We start from the raw sequence: 23,525 nt of genomic DNA on the forward strand, positions 1-23,525 counted from the left end.
TTTGGCTTGTGGAGCCTCTAACAGAAGCATATTTCATCCGATCCGGCTGAAATTTGGTATATGATGTTGGTATATGGTCTCTAACAACCATGCAAAAATTGGTCCACATCGGTCCATAATTATATATAGCCCCCATATAAACCGATCTCCAGATTTGGCTTGCGGAGCCTAAAAGAGAAGCAAATTTCATCCGATCCGGCTGAAATTTGGTACATGATGTTGGTATATGGTCTCTAACAACCATGCAAAAATTGGTCCATATCGGTCCTTAATTATATATAGCCCCCATATAAACCGATCCCCAGATTTGGCTTGTGGAGCCTCTAAGAGAAGCATATTTCATCCGATCCGGCTGAAATTTGGTACATGGTGTTGGTATATGGTCTCTAACAATCATGCAAAAATTGGTCCACATCGGTCCATAATTATATATAGCCCCCATATAAACCGATCCCCAGATTTGGCTTGCGGAGCCTCAAAGAGAAGCAAATCTCATCCGATCCGGCTGAAATTTGGTACATGATGTTGGTATATGGTCTATAACAACCATGCAAAAATTGGTCCACATCGGTCCATAATTATATATAGACCCCATATAAACCGATCTCCAGATTTGGATTGCGAAGCCTCAAAGAGGAGCAAATTGCATCCGATCCGGCTGAAATTTGGTACATGGTATTGGTATATGGTCTCTAACAACCTTGCAGAAATTGGTCCACATCGGTCCTTAATTATATATGGCGCCCATATAAACCGATCCCCAGATTTGGGTTGCGGAGCCTCTTGGAGGAGCAAATTTCATCCGATCCGCCTGAAGTTTGGTACATGATATTGGTATAAGGTCTCTAACAACCATGGAAAAATTGGTCCACATCGGTTCATAATTATATATAGCCCCCATATAAACCGATCCCCAGATTTGGCTTGCGAAGTCTCCAAAAGAAGCAAATTTCATCCAATCCGGTTGTAATTTGGAACATGGTGGTAGTATATGATCTTTAACAACCGTGCCAGAATTGGTCCATATCGGTCCATAATTATATATAGCCCCCATATAAAACATTCTCCAGATTTGACCTCCGGAGCCTCTTGGAGAGCACAATTCATCCAATCCGGTTCAAATTAGGCACGTGGTGTTAGTATATGGTCGCTAACAACCATACCAAAATTGGTCCAATCACACAAAAATTGGTCCATATCGGTTCATTTCTATAGAAAATTTTGCTAAAATTTTATTTCTGTAGAAAATTTTGTCAAAATTGTATGTCTACTTTGTCAAACTGAATTATATACGTATTGGATAGATCTTTTTTGATTATATATATATACCACGTATGGACTTACATACAATTTAGAAGATGGTGTTAGGAGGTTTTAAGATACCTTGCCATCGGCAAGCGTTACCGCAACTTAAGTAATTCGATTGTAGATGGCAGTGTTTAGATGAAGTTTCTACGCAATCCATGATGGAGGGTACATAAGCTTCGGCCTGGCCGAACTTACGGCCGTATATACTTGTTATTATCTACTTTATACCATATTTGAAAAAAAAAAAAAGAAATTGAGAATTTCAATAACAAAATTATTGATTTATGCAAACTAATTTTTTGGAACACGTCATCTTACCCAGCTCTAAACAAATATTTGTTTGTGATAAAAAGATTTTGGCTAACTAAATTTGTTAAAGTCATCATAGCGAAATCTCTTTTTGGAATTAACTGAAATATTGAAGATTGGGGAAGACGAAAAGTCTCCGAATATAGGATAATGATTGCAGATATTGCATCTGGTGCTTAAAGTTTTTCGAAAATACGATATGTTTGGCTTCTTTGTACAATTTTAAAATTAAAACTCATATTTCTCGGCCAGTTAATAGCTTTGTTTGTATACTACCCAACGTGAATGGAAATTGGTGTGATGTCAAAAAACTATGCATTCTGAACTCAGTGTTCTGAGATAAAGTTTATCAAAATCAAGGATTAATTAACTGGGTTTGTATTGGAAAAACCCATATTTCGCAACATTATCTCATTTTTTGAGACTTACTGCGATTTTTATTATTTGCTTTTATACCATATTTGGAAAAAAAAATCACGAAGTTCAGTGTATGTGATTAATTGGAGATACTGTTATCAACTCGGATATCGCACAGTACTTTTCATTAATACGAAAATTTTGGATTTTTTTGTTTGTTTGGCCAAGTATAAATCAGCAATACAATATATTTCGCTGTATGTGTGTATTTGTATTATCGAGTTCCTACTCCCATCTTACGTTACTCTCGTTCTTGCTCTCAAGTTGAGTTTCATAATTCTGCTACTTTGGGCATTTATTTCGGATTTCAAAATACTACTGAAATAACAAACCGTTACTGTATTGAAATATATCATACATTATTCTTTCTCTGCGATACTAGTGTCGGACTCTTCCATGAGAGATACCAACTTCTCTGATTGCGCAGTATAACGACTTTATTCGTGCTCACTGAGTAACATATATACAAATTCAACATAGTTGTTGAAAAACATTTACTCTGTTGAAGATTTACGATATTATAGTAGTAATTACGATATTATCCTCGGGGGTACTGAGTATCTCGTGGTTTAATTACTTAAACTCTGGTGATTTCTTTGTGGAATTTTTTCAATATCCTGTAATACTTATACTTCTGTTGAGAGAAAATGTCTTCGCAAAAGTTCATATTCTTTTCTGATCAGTTGGTCACATACTGCGCTAATTTTTCAGCCATCGATGTGTCAGAACATTCGTTATCCAGTTTGAAGGTTGATTTGGATGATCTTGAACGTCGATGGCATACATTAACTCAGGTATATGAGTCTGAAATGACCACTGAGGAGACATATTCTAAAGCTGAGAGAGAATCTATTCATTCCAAATTTAACGAATCATGTAAATCGTATAGATCATGCAAAACGTCAATCTTGGATTTGATAGAAATCGAGAAAAGGAAGATGGATAACTCGTCACGATCGGCTGAGAGAACTGAAATCAGGACTTCAGATGAAAATGGATTTACACTGAAAGTGCCTCCCTGCGATACTGAGATTTTCAGTGGAGGATACGACAAATGGCCAAGTTTTAGAGATATGTTCTCTGCCATTTATATTAAGCATCCAAAGTTGTCACCTGCGCAGAAACTTTTTCACTTGCGGGCAAAAACTCGTGGGGAAGCACACCAAATTGTAAAACAATTTGCTTTAACAGATGACAATTTCAGCCTGGCATGGGATGCACTGAAACAACGTTACGAGAACAAACGTATTTTGATTAATCATCAGCTGAGGAAAATTTTTGAAACTGAACGCGTTACTTCGGAGAAGGGAAAATCTTTGCGAAATCTTCAGTACACGATAAATAATTGTCTCTCGGTCTTGAAAACTTATAACATATCTGTCGTTTCCTGGGATCCAATTTTAGTGTTCTGGGTTTCATCCAGACTACCCGATGAAACACTAACTGCTTGGGAAAACTCATTAACTGATCATAGACAGATACCGTCATGGGAACAATTGGATATATTTATATCCAAACGCCTTCATATGCTGGAATCAATCTCCGATATGAGAAAACCCTCAAATTCAACAACTGCACAAAACAAAACTCAAACCTACCACACTAAGACAGATTCTAACTTCAGACCCTGTAAAGCTTGCAACCAAAATCATGCTCTGCGAGTATGTTTTAAATTTAAATCGTGGACATTTGCTCAAAAGAAGAAATTCGTTGTTGATAATAAGATATGTGAAAACTGTCTATCCCATGGCCATACTACGCAACACTGCCAAAGTGATAATGTGTGCCAAAAATGTCAGCAAAAACATCACTCGATTTTGCACCCTGAAAATAATCATGCCGGAAGACGAGCTGGAACACAGCGCAGTCTGTCGCAAAATGTTAATACCTTCCATACTGATGCGGTAGTTAACGGTCAACCGACTACTTCAGCCGCTGCCTACACCGTACCCATTACTGATGTGCAATTAAATTTTGCCAACTCTGGGGAAGGAACTGTTTTGCCCACTGCTTTGGTTGATCTGGAACATTTGGGAACAAATTTTACTATTAGAGTTTTTATAGACCAGGGCTCGCAGGAATCATTTATTTCCAGCAGAATGATTAACCGTTTCTCAATTCCGACTAAGAGATCTTTCACGAGGATATCTGGTCTAGGAGGAACGATTTTAGAAAATTCCTCTAAAGTGTGCAATATAACTTTAAAGTCTCGCAAATCAGATTTTAGGCTACACACTTCGGCTTTAGTCGTTTCGAACTTGAAGAATTTGATGCCATATGCACAAACTCATATCTCTGATTGGTCCGAATTAAAACAACTTGACTTAGCAGATCCAAATTTTTTCAAACCTGGGCCCATTGATATGTTGTTGGGTAGCGATGTTCTGCCATCTATCATTAAAGCTGGTTTGGAAAAGAATGTAGCAGGAAGTCTTCTCGCTCAAAATTCTGAATTTGGTTGGCTCATAAGTGGGCCCCCGAAACGTCGAACTGTTACAACTTTTGCATCATGGGTTACATCAAATGATACCCTTAATGAAGATGTAAAGAAATTTTGGGAATTGGAAGAAATACCTAAGTCGAAAACTCTTTCTGATTCTGATATTTGGTGTGAAAACTATTACCGTGAGACAACTTGCCGCTTACCAAATGGGAGATACCAAGTAAGATTGCCATTTCGTCAAGATCTACCTCCCGAAGTATTTCTCGGATCTTCGAGACGAGCTGCTATGGCTCAGTACTTAAACTTAGAGAAACAATTACAGAAAACACCTGAGCTTATGACTGAGTACTCGAACGCTTTACAGGAATATTTGGAATTGAATCATATGGAGCCTACTAAGTCATATGAAATCTGTGAAAATTCTCGTTACTGTTCCTTTTACTTACCACATCATGCGGTTGTCAAACCTGAACGGACTACAACAAAAGTCAGAGTGGTATTTAACGCTTCAAAGAAAACTACTACTGGATTTTCTTTAAATGATATTCTGCACACTGGACCGATACTACAAAATGATTTAACAAATGTTATTTTGCGTTGGCGGTTCTTTAAGTATGTGTTTAATGGCGACATACAGAAAATGTATCGTCAAATTCATGTACATGAAAATGATCAACAATTTCAGCGAATTCTGTTTCGAAATTCTCAATCTGAAAGTATCCTTGATTATGCATTGAAAACTGTGACTTTTGGAGTAAACTGTGCTCCATATTTAGCCATTCGCACCCTTATACAACTGAGTGAGGATGCAAAACACACTCATCCCACTGCATCGTCAATTCTTCGAGATCAAATATATGTTGATGATGTTCTCTCTGGAGGACATTCTCTTGCTGAAACCAAATATTATTTAATTCAACTTGTTGATTTACTAGACTCTGCGGGTTTTCCTCTTAAAAAACTTACCGCAAATCATCCTGAGATTTTAAAAAATATGCCCCCCGAGGATCTTCTAAACGAAGACTTCTTGAAATTGGAGGATACGAGTGAAACAAAAACGTTAGGCATTCGATGGAATGCAATGAATGATTGTTTCCATTATAAAGTTTCAGTTATTACTATGCCATCTCCTCCTTTGACTAAAAGGAAAATACTTTCGATAGTAGCCAAGATATTTGATCCCGCTGGTTGGTTGGCTCCAATTATAATTGTAGCAAAAATTCTTTTGCAACAACTGTGGATTGACGGGACTGATTGGGACGAAGAAGTCAAGCCACATTCACTTGAGAAGTGGGAATACTTTGTTACAAATTTGCCTGATATTGAACTCATTAAAATTCCTCGTTGGCTTCACTACTCTCCACAAACTCGGATGCAAATTCACGGCTTCTGTGATGCATCAGAGAAAGCATACTGTGCCTGTATTTATGTCTGTACATACCCCTCGGAAGAACCTGGAATTTCACACTTGCTTGCATCCAAAAGTAAAGTAGCACCTTTGAAAACTTTAAGTTTGCCGAGACTGGAATTATGTAGCGCTGCACTCTTGTCCAAACTGTTGAGATCTGTTTCTCAGAACTTACCGTTCTCAGTAGCTGATGTATATTTATGGTCTGATTCAACGATTACGTTGGCTTGGCTAGATAAGCCACCATACCACTGGAAAACTTTTGTGGCAAATAAGGTTTCTGAAATATTGGAAAACGTCGGCAATGCCACTTGGAGACATGTTCCAACGTCAGATAATCCCGCCGATATTGGCACTCGTGGGTGTACTGCATCGGAACTTAGTAGTAACTGGCTATGGTGGCACGGGCCGAAATGGCTTTCAAAACCTATTGAATTTTGGCCAAAATCTGTAACATTTAAAGAACCTGATCTGGAGCGAAGAGTATCCACTTTCCAAACTGATAGTCAACCTGAGGATATATTGGATCGGTTTTCTTCCTTTAGTCGAGCTCTACGAGTACTATGCTACATATATCGATTCGTAAGAAAATGTAGGAATCAAACTTTGGTGAATATGCAGAATGACTTTATCACTAAGGATGAAATAATGACTGTCAAATTTAACTTAATACGTATAGCCCAAAAGAATTATTACGCACCAGAATATCAAGCGCTTGAGAACAACTTGCCCATTAGCTCAAAAAGCAAACTACTGACGTTAAACCCGAAACTTGATGAATACAAACTGCTACGAATAAATGGTCGTTTGGCGAACGCCGATCTTAGCTACAACGAGCGACATCCAATAATACTGCCTGAGAAATCACGTTTCTGCAAGCTGTTTATTGATTTTACTCATAAAATGTTGCTCCACTCTGAATACCAAGTAATGTTGCGTGCAATCCGCCAAGAATTCTATGTAGTTCGCTTAAAAAGTTCAATACGACACTGTATAAGGAACTGTCGCACATGTGCAATTTATAAACATCGTATTCGAACTCAGATAATGTCGTCTTTGCCAACTGAAAGATGTACTTTTTCCTTGCCATTTACGTATACTGGAGTGGACTTTGCGGGTCCGTTTGATTTGAAAACATCTAGACTGCGAAACGCAAAACTGCACAAGGGTTACGCTGCAATTTTTGTATGCATGTCAACTCGTGCTGTTCACTTGGAGGTTTGTTCGGAATTAAACAGTGAAGCTTTCTTGTCGACTTTTATTAGGTTTGTTGGAAGGCGAGGATTCCCTAACAAAATTTATTCTGATAACGGCACGAATTTTGTTGGTGCAAGTAGGACATTATTGGCTGAATATAGAACTTTTTTGAAGAATGTTCAGAAATCTGTTGCTGAAAAATATAGTACTCATGGATTTTCATGGCATTTCATTCCGCCCCACGCCCCACATATGGGAGGATTGTGGGAGGCGGCTGTGAAAAGCATGAAAACTCATTTACGTAAAGTTGCTTCCAATATTAAATTCACTTTTGAGGAATTTTCCACTTTACTGATTCGAATAGAAAGTATTTTGAATTCACGGCCCCTTTCACCCATTAGCGAGGATCCCACGGAATTGATTCCACTTACTCCTGGTCATCTATTGAGAGGAGCTGCTCTTATTGCAGTTCCGGAAGAATATTCCGACAACCTAACACTTATAAATCGCTGGAAACGATTAAAAACATTACAAATACAATTTGCGAAAAGGTGGAAAACAGAGTACATTTGTGAATTACAGAAACGACACAAATGGAAATCTACTCAACAGAATTTAAAGGTCGACGATTTTGTAATAGTAAAGGAAGATAACCTTCCGCCTAACGAATGGTGCCTTGGCAGGGTTACCAACGTTTTTAGAGGTAGTGATTGTAATGTTCGTGTTGCTGAAATTCGAACACAAAACGGAACACTGATTCGCCCATTAGTAAAACTTTGTATACTTCCAAACGCTTAGGAGTTATATTTGCCCACCGTTCACAATTTAATAAATTTACGTTTACAGCTCAATATCTGCCCTTCCAAAATGCCGCATCTGCCACAAAAGGCATACATTAAAAAACTGTCAAGCTTTTTTCAATATGGATGTCACAAAACGAAGGCAAGAAGTGAAGGAGAAGCGGTTTTGTTTTAAATGCCTGTGCTCTTCCCATACCCGTGATTGGTGTACATCACGCAAAACATGCATGGTGTGTAACAACAATCACCACACACTGTTACATGTCGACCACAACAAGCCTCGCCGTACTCATCGAAGACACGCTTCCAAGTCTTCTCACAGCACTCAGCGCCAACGCCAGGATGTCAATCGCCATAATTCAACCCGGTTGTCGTCAAATGCCAACCAGTCACGTCGACACGCCACTGCCGAAAACCGTGGTTCAAAGCGTGCCCCACCATTGGTTCACGAACGACTAAGCCGTAAAAGAAAAATTCACGTTTTTCTTCCCACTGCACTGGCACGTGTCCTTACCCCTGGTGGTCCTGCCAAGGTAAGATTGATGCTGAATTCAGCTAGCCTCCGAACTTATATCCTGAGGTCTATGGTACAACGTCATCATCTGTCAACAACTCGAAAAAAGGGCGAAGAATTCTGCACACTCAGCATGCAGTCCTACTATGATCCAGCGATGAAGATTCAGATCACAGGAGCGGTTCAACGCCGATTTGAGGTAGCAACACCAGAGACCACGGAAGATAAGCAACTGCAATCAGTTTATAATCATATTGCGGACTTAGCCGACCCCCATTTTTATAACCCGATTGATATTGAAGTGGTAATTGGATATGATCAAATTTCTAAGATCCTACTGGCGGGCCTAATACAATCATCCTCCTCTATGCCTATAGCTCAAAGCTCAATTTTTGGATGGGTTATATCCGGTGCTTACAGTTATTAAGTTGCAACGCTGCAAGGGGGGCTGAATGTTGAAATTCGTTTCAACAAAATCATTAATTTTTTCAACTTGTTATTGAATTGAATTGCATTTACCTGAAGTAACAATATAATATAATGAATTGTAGTATTAATAATCGTATTGAATTATTCGAATATCTTCAAAATTAAGATACATATATATGGCAACTATTTATACATGAATTTATCGATAACTGCCTCTTCTCAAATAGATAGAATTTCTCCATTTTTAAAATTGTTGCTCTAAAAGATAAATGAATTTTCACTCAATTAATCATAACGCCTGCGCGCGAACCATATTAGATTTTTACTTGTGCTTGAACATCTGAAGTGGTAAGAAGCCAAACACTGTAAATAAACCTACCTCAAACTGAAACCTCCATTACTTTTCTTATTTATTTGCATATTTTCTAACTGATAAACTTTTGCGGAGATACGCTATTAAAACGATACAGTCCACTTGTAGAATACCGCATTTGTTCATATATACATCAGTAAGTTTGGCCGGGCCGAATCTTAAATACATACCATCATGAATGCAATATAAAATTTTCCTTTGGAAATCTCAGGGCGTTTGATGACAGATATTCTTCCAAGCAGATCAGTTCAACCAGTACGCTTCCCGAAAATAAATGTAAATATTTTACCTATGAAGACTACATCAGATTCTGGACCATTTTTTGTTTGAGTTTTGGAGGAATCATAAACTTCTCCCTAAACCACATAGTGGTCAGGGTATAATAAGTTTGATCGGCCAAAAAATGTGCCTACCAGAAATATTGATTTAGACCCCATAAAATATATACCGATCGACTCAGAATCACCTCCTGAGTCGATCTAGCGCTTGGTGTCCGTCGGTCCGTCTGTCCATGTATTTGTTGTTCACAGGATTCCGGTCGCAATTATTAACCGATTTTGATGAAATTTGGTGCAGGGAGTTTTTTGGGCACAAGGACGAACGCTATTGAATTTGGAAGAAATCGGATCAAATTTAGATATAGCTCCCATATATATGTATCGCCCGATTGCGACAAATGGGGTCACGTTGCGCGTTTTTTCAAACGAATCGTCACCAAATTTGGAAAAAGGTAATCTTTTCCATCGTCCTTCAAGTCTGCAAAATTTCATCCAAATCGGTTTAGATTTAGATATAGCTCTCATATATATGTATCGCCCGATTTTCCCAAATTTGGTCACGAAACCTTTATTTATCAACCGATCTTACTCAAAGTTGGCTATATATAATCTTCTATAGCATTAACTATATGTGCAAAAAATCATCGAAATCGGTTCAGATTTAGCTATAGCTCCCATATATATGTTCCGCCCGATTTTCTCAAAATTTGGCCATAAAACCCTTATTTATCAACCGATCTTACCCAAATTTGGCTAAATGTAGTCTTCTATAGCACTAACTATATGTGCAAAAAATCATCGAAATCGGTTCAGATTTAGATACAGCTCCCATATATATGTATCGCCCGATTTTCCCAAATTTGGCCATAGAACCCTTATTTATTAACCGATCTTACTAAAAGTTGGCTAGATCCAGTCCTATATAGTACTAACTATATGTGCAAAATTTCATCGAAATCGGTTCAGATGTAGATATAGCTCCCATATATGTATCACCCGATTTTGAAAAATTCGCCCCTAATAACCTTATGTTTGACCATACAGGCCTCATTTCTTAACTGATCTTACTCAAATCTTGCACAAGGTAACCTTTTATGGTATTAATCAAACCCGCAAAATATTATGCAAATTGGTTCAGATTTAGATATAGCTTCCATATATATGCATCGCTCGATTTTCCCAAATTTGGCCATAGTACTCTTATTTATTAACCAATGTTACTTAAATTTCAAATTTTGATGTACTAGCCGATCGTACTTATACGTACTTGTAGCTCTTACATAAGAATATTGCTCGATTTGTACAAATTTGTATTTATTACCCACACTAATATAACGATATTCTCTTCTTTAATAATGGGCTCAATATTAGTGGCATACTAACTCCGAAGGTGCAATATCAACACAGCCAGTGTTGCTAGAAGTAGGGGAAATTCCCTATATGTAGGGTTTTTCTAATATTTAGCGTCTTGTAGGGACGAGGAAATTAGAAGCCGACAAGGCTTGATCTTTAACAATGTGTGGTAAACTTTATTCCTGTAGAAATTTTGTCAATATTTTATTTCTATAGAACATTTTGTCAAAATTGTATTTCTATAGAAGTTTTTTGTTTTAAATATTATTTCTATAAAAACTTTTCTCAAAATGTTATTTTTGTGAAATTTTTTCTCAAAATTTTATTTCTATAGAATTTATTGTCAAAATTTTATTAATATAGAAAAATTTCTCACAAAAATTTGTTTATAGAAACTTTTTCCAAAATTTTATTTTTATAAAGATTTAATAAAAAACATTACTAATTTGGGTAGAATTCTACCAACTGTGGCAACCGTGGTGGTAATACAAATTTATATTCTAAGTTATATATGTTGCATATTCATGTTTTAAGGTAATAAAGTACTTAGAACCATTTTTGTTTTGTAAAATTTTTTACATTTAACGAAAAATATAGTAGGGAAAATTTTTTGGGAATGTATGGGAAAGTAGGGAACTTTTTTTGTCCTTGTAGGGTAAACCGAACATTTTCCCTGGCAACATTGACTATGAGCTTTAGTCAGACTGACACAAAGCACCCATCGACATGTACCCCTTAATTTTCTTAAATATGCAACTGCGGTTTATCTCCCAGACCTATATGTTACCCCACAAATGCTTATGATTACTAATTCTGTAATGGTGGTTTAGGGTATGATATAGTCGGCCCCGCCCGACTTTCTACTTTACTTACTTGTTACTTTTTGCTTATGATTTTACCATAACTTTCTGTGAGAAACTTACATTTTGATAACTTTCAATAACACAGGATTGGAATATATTAAATTGGGAATCACCTTTTGGCCATATTAATTTGTGTTCATTGTGAAATTATGAGTCCATTGGTGTGCTGAAATAACGACCAGATGTTCAACCTTATTTAGCGGGAATTCGTCAATCTTACACCCAGAGTGGGAATATGATCACCTCAAACATGTTTCAAGAATAAAATGTTATTTTTGGATGGTGACCATGTAACATGTTTGCCGCATCCATGTTGTTTTCTTGGAAATTATGATTCTGGTTTTGGTAAGCATATTATGTTGGGCGAGAAAACAACATTTCTGTGACAAACATGTTACATGGTCACCATCCAAAAATAATATTTCGCTATTGAAACATGTTTGAGGTGATCATATTCCATATTATATTGTATAATTTAACATTTAAAAATCCTTGTAATTCTTTCTTATTTCTAAATAGCAACGATAGTTGGCCGAGATATGGCTGCCACTGGCACTGACGTTAAGGAACTATCAGCAGCAGTTGCGAGGTAAGTATTGTGAATTTATATAACGTACAATTGTCAAAGCAAAAGGTTATCTACATCTTCTATCACCTTTATTAAAAACTTGAAGTTGTTAATCATTTCGAATTTTAAGTGTAAGAAAGAGCTCGGAAACTCATGATTGGTATCAACTTAATCGTATGTAGTACCATTCTTATTAGTGACAAGAATTGTAAACGATGCTTCCCAAAATTTCATCTTGATAAGTTTGTGCATTTGTATGTAAAGCCGAGAAGGAGTAGTCATAGACCCATCTTTCAGTATACTGATCGGCTTAGAATTAAATTCTGAGTCGATCAGTTTAAGTCCGATCGTCTTCAAATTCATATTTGGTATAGATTCTTTTTTAGGCTCAAAGACGATCCCTATTGATTTACACTCATATGGCCCCGGAGGCCAAAGTTTTACCCCAAGTTACTTAAAACTTCGCAAAATGAGTAGAACTAACAATATAAATATGTATACCGAATTTGGTTGAAATCGTTGCAGATTTAGATGTAACTTCCATAACAGGTTGGCTTATAAGTCCCCGGTCTGACACATAGATGGCGTCGCTAGTATTAAATGCATATTATTTTTATATAGCACCAACCTTCAAATGATTCGTGTCAAAATTTGACGTCTGTAAGTCAATTAGTTTGTGAGATAGAGGGTCTTTTGTGAAGCAACTTTTGTTATTGTGAAAAAATTGAAAAAAAAGGAATTTCGTGTTTTGATAAGATACGAGCCGGACTATCGGCTTACAAGAAGGTAGTGACTCCAAATCGCGATGATAAACAAAATACGACGGCCAAAGCGCGATCCCGGAGGATGTACACGACGATGCTGACGAAGTTTGACTGCGTGGTAATGGACGACGAAACCTACGTCAAAGCCGACTACAAGCAGCTTCCGGGACAGGAGTTTTATACGGCAAAAGGAAGGGGAAAGATAGCAGATATTGTCAAGCACATAAAACTGTCAAAGTTCGCAAAGAAATATTTGGTTTGGCAAGCCATCTGTACCTGTGGCTTGAAAAGCAGCATTTTCATAGCTTCCGGGACTGTCAACCAAGGAATTTACGTGAAAGAGTGCTTGAATAAACGTCTGCTGCCTTTCCTGAAGAAACACGGTTGTTCCGTACTGTTTTGGCCGGATTTGGCATATTGCCATTACGGTAAAAAGGCCATGGAGTGGTACGCCGCCAACAACGTGCAGGTGGTTCCCAAGGACAAGAACCCTCCCAACACGCCAGAGCTCCGCCCAATTGAGAAATACTGTCAAGCGGAACCTAAAGAAGACCAAAAAAACTGCTAAGGACGAGCAGCAAGTCAAGGCAAACTGGCTTTCTGTGGCGAAGAAGGTGGACAAGGTGGCTGTACAAAATCTGATGGCAGGTGTCAAGCGTGAGGCCCAGCAATTCGGATTTGGAAAAGCGAAAGCCTAACTGAATATTTTTCCTGAATTTTTCACTAATTGAACTTGAAAAAGAAATTTAATTTGATTTTTTAAATAAACGATTTCACCGATTTACACGCGTTTTCCCTTGACCAAATTTTGACGGTGTCACCCTTTAATTATAAAACAAGTATATACAGCACTAAGTTCGGCCGGGCCGAATCTTAAATACCCACCACCATGAACCAAATATTAGGGATTCCATTGAAATTTCAGGAGGGCTTGAGGACTTGAGGACACTTCCCGAAGATAAATTTAAAGATTTCACCTATGAGGACTATATCAGATTCTGGTTTTATAAGAACCATTTTAGAGGAATCATTAACATCTCTTGTGAGTGTGCAAGAAAATTATAAAATAACGTCTTGATTTGAAATCTTAAATCTGCAGAAGTAAAATCTGGAAATTTTACATTGAGTTTCAAGCAATTTTCATGATCAGTGCGCCTTCTACATCCTCAAGAAGTGAAGTCGGTCTATATGGAGGCATTACCAAATGGACCGATAAAAACTTAATCCGATACACGTTTTTGTGAGCCTAAAATACCAGAATATTTACAATTTCAGGCAAATCAGATAAATGCTACGGTTTCTAGAAACCCAAAAAGTTAAATCGGGAGATCGTTCTTATGGGGGCTATACTAAAATATGGACCGATACTCACCGTTTTCGGCACACCTCTTTATGACCCGAAAATACCTCTAGATTTCCAATTTCAGACAAATTGGATAAAAACTGCGGTTTCTATAAGCCCAAGACCCCAAATCGGGAGGTCGTTTTATATGGGGACCATACCAAAACATGGACCGATATTTTTTGGCACACGTATTTGTGGTCCTGCAATACCTCTAGATTTCCAATTTCAGGTAAATTGAATAAAAACTGCGGTTTCTATAAGCCCAAGAAGTAAAATCGGCAGATCGGTCTATATGGGGGCTATACCAAAACATGGACCGATACTCACCATTTTTGGCACACCTCTTTATGGTCATAAAATACCTCTAGATTTCAAATTTCAGGCAAATTGGATAAAAACTACGATTTCTATAAGCCCAAGACCCCAAATCGGGAGGTCGGTTTATATGGGGACTATATCAAAACCTGGACCGATATAGCCCATCGTCGAACTTGACCTGCCTGCAGACAAAAGACGAGTTTGTGCAAAATTCCAGCACGATTGCTTCAGTATTGAAGACTGTAGCGTGATTACAACAGACAGAAAGACAGACAGACGGACATCGTTATATCGTCTTAGAATTTCTCCCTGATCAAGAATATATATACTTTATATAGTCGGAAATCGGTATTTCAATGCGTTACACACGGAATGACAAACTTATTATACCCCCGTCACCATTCTATGGTGGTGGGTATAAAAAGTCTAAAAAACACCGACAGACCAAACTAACAATACCCAGCAAAAAAATTGGATGTTGTTCCACAAACATTTCTTTTAAAACGCATCCCGGAATCCCCCATCAAGTTTTTCCACTTCCGATGCAGACCTTTTGGACAAGTCCACAAACATTTCTTTTAAGGCGCATCTCGCGATCCCATATACCCTATTATGTAAATTGTTTTTCAAGATACAGATCCAATCACCATCTTCGATTTTTCTCCACTCAATATCTCATCTTATTTTTCCCCTTCTCTCCAACATAGATGTGAAAAATACTCTGCCGAAATTGCTGTTAACGTCATGTATGTATTTAAAGCCTTTCGTACGATTGCTGAACGATACAAATATAAGAAGGAAAAGGAAGTAGTGGATCTAGGAATCAATATCATGAGCGAGGTAAGCCAAATTGATTTTTTACTTTTCGCACCATTAATAAAATAGGCGTCTCAGTAATTTGAACATTTTCTCTCTACAACAGTCAATTTCGAAATTTTCTCAACTTCGTGGTTCGGATCCCAGTTATTTGGAGGACGTTGAGCCTGTAATGGATACAGTGTATAGAGCTATTAAACGTAATCAGTATAGAAATGAAAATAGTGGAATGGGCTTATTCCACATATTCATAGGAGTAAGTCTAAGATTTTGTCGTCAATTGAAAATTGTAATCTAATTTATTGCGAACCACGTTTAGGCTTTCGAGACCAGCTCTATGTCAATTTTCTTCATACTAACATTGCTATCGATTCATCCTGAGATACAACAGAAAGTATACGAGGAAATCTGCGATATATTTCCCGATGACGATGATGGTGAATTCTATGTGCATTATGAAGACCTTAGTCGTCTGAGGTATCTCGAAATGGTTATGAATGAAACTCTGAGACTTCTACCCGTCATATCACAAGTAGGACGCAGAGTAAAAGGTGGTGATTTAACACTGAGCAATGGAGCTGTGTTACCTGAAGGCCAAAGAATAATGATTGATATCTACGATTTGCATCGCAGCAAGGAAATTTGGGGTCCCGATGCAAATAGATTCAATCCGGATAATTTTCTACCGGGGAAAATTCAATCAAGACATCCCTATGCTTTTATTCCATTTACCAAAGGTGTACGTTCGTGCATAGGTATGTATCAAATGTATGCGCAATACCATTTTTTTACCTCTGCCTAGAATGGATGTGGGATATAAAAACATTTTTCATTATGTTGAAACATTGATTGATGTATGTTTCTCCTTCACGAAGTGGCAAGTTTCTGGGATTGAATTGTAGACAAATGTAGCAAAGGTTCAAATACAAATCAAATTGTTATTTTTTAAAGTAAATACCAAGGACTGAGACGACTGTATGCCGACGTCTCAATGATTAACAAGTATATACGGCCGTAATTTCGGCCAGGCAGAAGCTTATGTACCCTCCACCATGGACTGCGTAGAAACTTCTACTGAAGACTGTCATCCACAATCGAATTACTTGGGTTGTCGATGGCAAGGTATCTTAAAACTTCTTAACACCGTCTTCTAAATTGCAAGGTAGTCTATACGTGGTATATATTAAACTAAACAAGTAAGGAAAGTCTAAAGTCGGGCGGGCCCGACTATATTATACCCTGCACCACTTTGTAGATATAAATTTTCGATACCATATCACATCCGTCAAATGTGTTGGGGGCTCTATATATAAAGGTTTGTCCCAAATACATACATTTAAATATCACTCGATTTGGACAGAATTTGATAGACTTTTACAAAATCTATAGACTCAAAATTTAAGTTGGCTAATGCACTAGGGTGGAACACAATTTTATAACCTGTTTACAACCTGTTTTATAACCGCAGGGTATAAATATGGGAAACATTTAAATCTCAAGCAATTTTATGGAAACTTCGCAAAAGTTTATTTATGGTTTATCGCTCGATATATAAGAATTAGAAGTTTAGGAAAATTAGAGTCATTTTTACAACTTTTCGACTAAGCAGTGGCGATTTAACAAGGAAAATTTCAACCAAATTGGGCCAAAACTCTGGCTTCTGGGGCCATATAAGTCCGTATCGGGCGAAAAATATATATGGAAGCTATATCTAAATCTAAACCGATTTCAATCAAATTTGGCACACATGACTATACTACCAATTGTACTCCTTGTGCAAAATTTCAAGCTAATCGGGATAAAACTCTGGCTTCTGGGGCCATATAAGTCCATATCGGGCGAAAAATGTATATGGGAGCTATATCTAAATTTGCATCGTTTTCAACCAAATTTGGCACGCATAGCTACAATGCTAAATCTACTCCCTGTGCATAATTTCAACCACTTTGGGCGAATTTGGCAAAAAAATATAATGGAAGCTATATCTAAATCTGAACCGATTTCAATCAAATTTGGCACACATGACTCCACTACCAATTGTACTCCTTGTGCAAAATTTCAAGCTAATCGGGGCAAAACTCTGGCTTTTAGGACCATATTAGTCCATATCGGGCGAAAGATATATATGGGAGCTATATCTAAATCTGACCGATTTCAATAAAATTTGGCACACTTGACTATATTACTAATTGTACTCCTAGTGCAAAATTTCAACCAAATTCGGCCAAAAATCTGGCTTCTGGGGCCATATAAGTCCATATCGGGCGAAAGATAGATATGGGAGCTATATCTAAATCTGAAACGATTTCAATCAAATTTTGCACACTTGACTATACGACTAAGTGTTATGTTTGTACAAAATTTCAAGTAAATCGGTTTAAAACTCTGGCTGCTGGGCCAATATTAGTGCATATCGGGCGAAAGATATATATGGGAACTATATCTAAATCTGAACCGATTTCAAAATCAATAGAGTTCTATTCTGACCCAAATTAGGAACATGTGCCAAATTTGAAGGCGATTGAACTTAAATTGCGACCTGGACTTTGATCACAAAAATGTGTTCACAGACAGACGGACGGACGGACACGGTTATATCGACTCAGGAGCCCACCCTGAGCATTTTTGCCAAAGACACCATGTGTCTATCTCGTTTTCTTCTGGGTGTTGCAAACATATGCACTAACTTATAATACCTGTTCCACATTGTGGTGCAGGGTATAAAAAGGCCAATTAAATACGTATATAATTAAGTTTGACATTTTCTATAAAAATAAAATTTAGACAAAAGTTTCTATAAAAAAAAAATTTTGACAAGCTAAAATTTTGACAACATTTTCTATAGAAAAAATTTTCCAGAGAAATAAAATTTGACAAAATTTGCGATAGGAATAAAAATTTTACAAAATTTTCTATAGAAATACAATTTTTGTAGATTATTTTTGGCTCGAGTGGCAACCATGATTATGAACCGATATGGACCAATTTTTGTGTGATTGGGGACCGGCTATATATAATTATAGACCGATATAGATCAATTTTAGCATGGTTGTTAGCGGCCATATACTAACACCACGTACCAAATTTCAATTGAATCGAATAAATTTTGCTCCTGCAAAAGGCTTCGGAGGTCAAATCTGGGGATCGGTTTATATGGGGGCTATATATAATTATGGACCGATATGGACCAGTTTTTGCATGGTTGTTAAAGAACATATACCAACACCATGTACCAAATTTCAACCGGATCGGATGAATTTTGCTCCTCTAAGAGGCTCCAGGGGTCAAATCTGGGGATCGGTTTATGTGGGGGCTATATATAATTATGGACCGATATGGACAATTTTTGCGTGATTGTTAGAGACAATATACTAATACCATGTACCCAATTTCAACCGGATCGGATGAAATTTGCTTTTTGTAGAGGATCAGCAAACCAAATCTGGGGATCGGGGTTATATAATTATGGACCGATGTGGACCAATTTTTGCATGGTTTCTAAAGACCATAGCCATGGGAGCCACCGTGGTGCAATGGTTAGCATGCCCGCCTTGCATACACAAGGTCGTGGGTTCGATTCCTGCTTCGACCGAACACCAAAAAGTTTTTCAGCGGTGGATTATCCCACCTGAGTAATGCTAGTGACATTTCTGAGGGTTTCAAAGCTTCTCTAAGTGGTTTCACTGCAATGTGAAACGCCGTTCGGACTCGGCTATAAAAAGGATGTCCCTTGTCATTGAGCTTAACATGGAATCGGCCAGCACTCAGTGATAAGAGAGAAGTTCACCAATGTGGTACTACAATGGATTGAATAGTCTAAGTGAGCCTGATACATCGGGCTGCCACATAACCTAACCTAACCTATTATATGGTATCCAACAACCATGCAGGAATTGGTTCATATAAGTCCATAATTATATATAGCCCCCATATAAACCGATACCCAGATTTGACCTCCGGTGCCTTTTGGAGAAGCAAAATTCATCCGATCTGGTTGAAATTTGGTCAACAACCATGCCAAAAATGGTCCATATCAGTCCATAATCATATATAGCCCCAATATAAACCGATCCCGAGGTTTGGTTTTGGAGGGTCTTGGAGGAGCAAATTTCATCCGAGTCAGTTGAAATTTGGTACATTGTGCTAGTATATGACCGTTAACAACCATGCCTAACTAGGTTCATATCGGTCTATAGTTATATATAGCCCTCAGATAAATCGGTCCCCAATCACGCAAAAATTGGTCCATATCAAATTCATAATTGTATATAGCCCCCATATAAGCGACCCTCATATTTCAATTCTGGCTCCCTAATTACCGCGCAAAAGTCCATATCGGTTCGGAATAATTTGTAGACTTACCTATATATACCTTGTTGGTCTAATATATATCTAATATTAGAATTTAGAAGACGATGTTAAGAAGTTTTAAAATACCTTGCCATCGGTAGGTATTACCACAACTCAAGTTATTCGATTGTAGATGGCAGTCTTTCGTAGAAGTTTCTACGCAATCCATGATGGAGGGTGCATAAGATTCGGCCGGGACGAACGTACATCCACGAATATTACAGGTTTATTAGTTTGCATTATTTAATTATTTTTTTAAATTTTCTATTCTTTCTAGGTATGCGATATGCCGATATGAGTGTGAAAGTTCTACTAGCCAAACTAATTAAACGCTACACATTTTCAACGACAGCCAAATTAGAGGACCTGGTTTGTGAAAATAACATCTCTACATGTTTAACCAAGGAACCACAATTGGAAATTAAACGAAGAAAATGCAGTAAATTAGCTGCATGATTAATAAGTTTTAAGTTTTATTAGTTTCAAATAAATGTAAAAAAAAGAACTAATGTTGATCTGCGACTATATGAACTATTTATATATTTACTTGATCAGGGAAAAATTCCTAGCGTTTCAAAGTATGTCATAAAATCGTTTTCACTCTGGATGGACAATATCGGTCTAGATTTTGAGTACAAAATCAAAATCTATCCAAATTGATATTCCGATTTGACTTGTTAGGTACTTAAGCACTGCAACTTTTATCAGCTCGTTTTTTTTTTTGTCTCCAAGCAGGTCAAATTCGAAGATGGGCTATATCGGTCCATGTTTCGACATAGCTCCCATATAAACCGATCACCCGATATGTCGCAATGTTAATCCGATTTACTTGAAATTTGAAATCTAGATGTACTTTAAGTCAGTTAAGGGTTGTGCTAAATTTGGTATATACGGGTCCATGGTTTGGTATAGCCCCCATATAGACATAGCTCCTAATTTGACTACTGGAGGGCATAGAAGGTATACTTTTCAACCGATTTGCTTGAAATTTTAAAACCAGAGTTATTATAGGCTTATAAAGAGCTGTGCCAAATTTTGTATATATCGGTCTATGTTTCGGTATATCCCCAAATAGACTAAGCTCCCGATTTGGCTTCTTGAGGGCATGGAAGCCATAATTATCATCCGATTTCCTTGTCATTTGAAATGTAGATGTACTTTAAGTCAGTTAAGGGTTGTGCTAAATTTGGTATATACGGGTCCATGTTTTGGTACAGCCCCCATATAGACCGATCTCCCGATTTGATTTCTTGATGGCATAGAAGGCACAATTTTCAACCGATTTGCTTGAAAATTTAAAACCAGAGTTATTATAGGCTTATAAAGAGCTGTGCCAAATTTTTTATATACCGGTCCATGTTTCGATATAACCCCCATATAGACTGAGCTCCCGATTTGGCTTCTTGAGGGCATGGAAGCCACAATTTTCATCCGATTTCCCTGTAATTTGAAATCTAGAGTGACAAGTGGTGATAAATTTGGTATATACGGGTCCATGTTTTGGTATAGGCCCCATTTGACTTCTTGATGGCATGGAAACCACAATTTTCATCTGATTTCCTTGTAATTTGAAATCTAGAGTTACTTTAAGTCAGTTAAGAGTTGTGCTAAATTTGGTATATACGGGTCCATGTTTTGGTACAGCCCCCATATAGACCGATCTCCCGATTTGATTTCTTGATGGCATAGAAGGCACAATTTTCAACCGATTTGCTTGACATTTTAAACCAGAGATATAATAGGTTTATAAAGAGCTGTGCCAAATTTTGTATATATCGGTTCATGTTTCGATATAAGTCAATTGTGTCCCCTAACTCGAGTTAGGCTGTTAAGGGTTGTGACCACAGATATGTATCACCCAATTTCCCCAAATATGGCCACAAAACCTTTATTTATTACCCGATCTTACTCAAATTTAGCAAGAGGTAACCTTCTATGATATCAACCAAGGTTAGGTTAGGTTATGTGGCAGCCCGATGTATTAGGCTCACTTAGACTATTCAGTCCATTGTGATACCACAGTGGTGAACTTCTCTCTTATCACTGAGTGCTGCCTGATTCCATGTTAAGCTCAATGACAAGGGACCTCCTTTTTATAGCCGAGTCCGAACGGCGTTCCACATTCCAGTGAAACCACTTAGAGAAGCTTTGAAACCCTTAAAAATGTCACCAGCATTACTGAGGTGGAATAATCCACCGCTGAAAAACTTTTTGGTGTTCGGTCGTAGCAGGAATCGAACCCACGACCTTGTGTATGCAAGGCGGGCATGGTAACCATTGCACCACGGTGGCTCCCGTGGTGCCACCTGCCAAATATCATTCAAATCGGTTCAGATTTAGATATAGCTGCCATATATAACAGATTAGCTGATAAGTCCCCGGTCTAACAAATAAAAACACATTTTTATACCCTTCACCACTACTGTGGTACAGGGTATAATAAGTTTGTGCATTTGTATGTAACGCCAAGAAGGAAAAGTCTGAGACCCATCGTTTAGTATACCGATCGTCTTAGAATTAAATTCTGAGTCGATTTAGCGATGTCCGTCTGTCTGTCTGTCTGTCTGTTGATGTATATTTGTGTGCAAAGTACAGCTCGCAGTTTTAGTCCGATTGTCCTAAAATTTGGTATAGGGTCCTGTTTCGGCTCAAAGACGATTCCTATTGATTTTGGCAAAAATCGGTTCAGATTTAGATATAGCTGCCATATATATTATTCACCGATCTGATCATAATTGGCGTGTATATCAACCTCAAATTCCGTCCATCCGAATATTTTAAGAGTCTCGAAAAACTTGCAAAATATCAGCCAAATCGGTTCAGATTTAGATATAGCTCCCATATATAGCTTTCGCCCGATTTACACTCATTTACCCACAGAGGCCAATTTTTTGCTCCGATTTAGTTGAAATTTTGCACAGGGAGTAGAATTAGCATTGTAGCTATGCGTGTCAAATTTGGTTGAAATCGGTTCAGATTTAGATATAGCTCCCATATATAGCTTTCGCCCGATTTACACTCAAATGACCACAGAGGCCAATTTTTTGCTCCGATTTAGTTGAAATTTTGCACAGGGAGTATAATTAGCATTGTAGCTATGCGTGCCAAATTTGGTTGAAATCGGTTCAGATTTAGATATATCTCCCATATATAGCTTTCGCCCGATTTACACTCATATGACCGTAGAGGCCAATTTTTAACTCCGATTTAGTTGAAATTTTACACAGGGAGTAGAATTAGCATTGTAGCTATGCGTGCCAAATTTGGTTGAAATCGGTTCAGATTTAGATATAGCTCCCATATATATGTTTTTTTGATTTCGACAAAAATGGTCAAAATACCAACATTTTCCTTGTAAAATCGCCACTGCTTAGTCGAAAAATTGTAAAAATGACTCTAATTTTCCTAAACTTCTAATACATATATATCGAGCGATAAATCATAAATAAACTTTTGCGAAGTTTTCTTAAAATTGCTCCAGATTTAAACGTTTCCCATATTTTTATACCCTTCACCTCTACTGTGGTACAGGGTATAATAAGTTTGTGCATTTGTATGTAACGCCAAGAAGGAGTAATCATAGACCAACCTTTTAGCATACGGATCGGCTTAGAATTAAATTCTGAGTCGATTTAGCGATGTCCGTCTGTCTGTCTGTCTGTCTGTCTGTCT

The 23,525-nt window shown here is 37.5% G+C and overlaps 1 protein-coding gene across 1 annotated transcript in view; it reads left to right on the forward strand.

Annotated features, from left to right (window-relative positions):
• Nucleotides 1-20,434, forward strand: part of LOC142230080 (putative cytochrome P450 313a4) — a 36,710-nt gene extending 16,276 nt beyond the window's left edge. The window contains exons 4-8 of the mRNA XM_075300708.1: nt 12,212-12,281; nt 15,395-15,527; nt 15,610-15,759; nt 15,823-16,258; nt 20,131-20,434. Coding sequence (XP_075156823.1) covers nt 12,212-12,281; nt 15,395-15,527; nt 15,610-15,759; nt 15,823-16,258; nt 20,131-20,309 — 968 coding nt within the window. The 3' untranslated portion in view covers nt 20,310-20,434. The remainder of the gene's footprint in view (nt 1-12,211; nt 12,282-15,394; nt 15,528-15,609; nt 15,760-15,822; nt 16,259-20,130) is intronic.
• The last annotated feature ends 3,091 nt before the right edge of the window (nt 20,435-23,525 follow it).

The sequence above is a fragment of the Haematobia irritans genome, chromosome 3 (genome assembly GCF_050003625.1).
Source record: "Haematobia irritans isolate KBUSLIRL chromosome 3, ASM5000362v1, whole genome shotgun sequence".
Lineage (NCBI taxonomy): Eukaryota > Metazoa > Arthropoda > Insecta > Diptera > Muscidae > Haematobia > Haematobia irritans.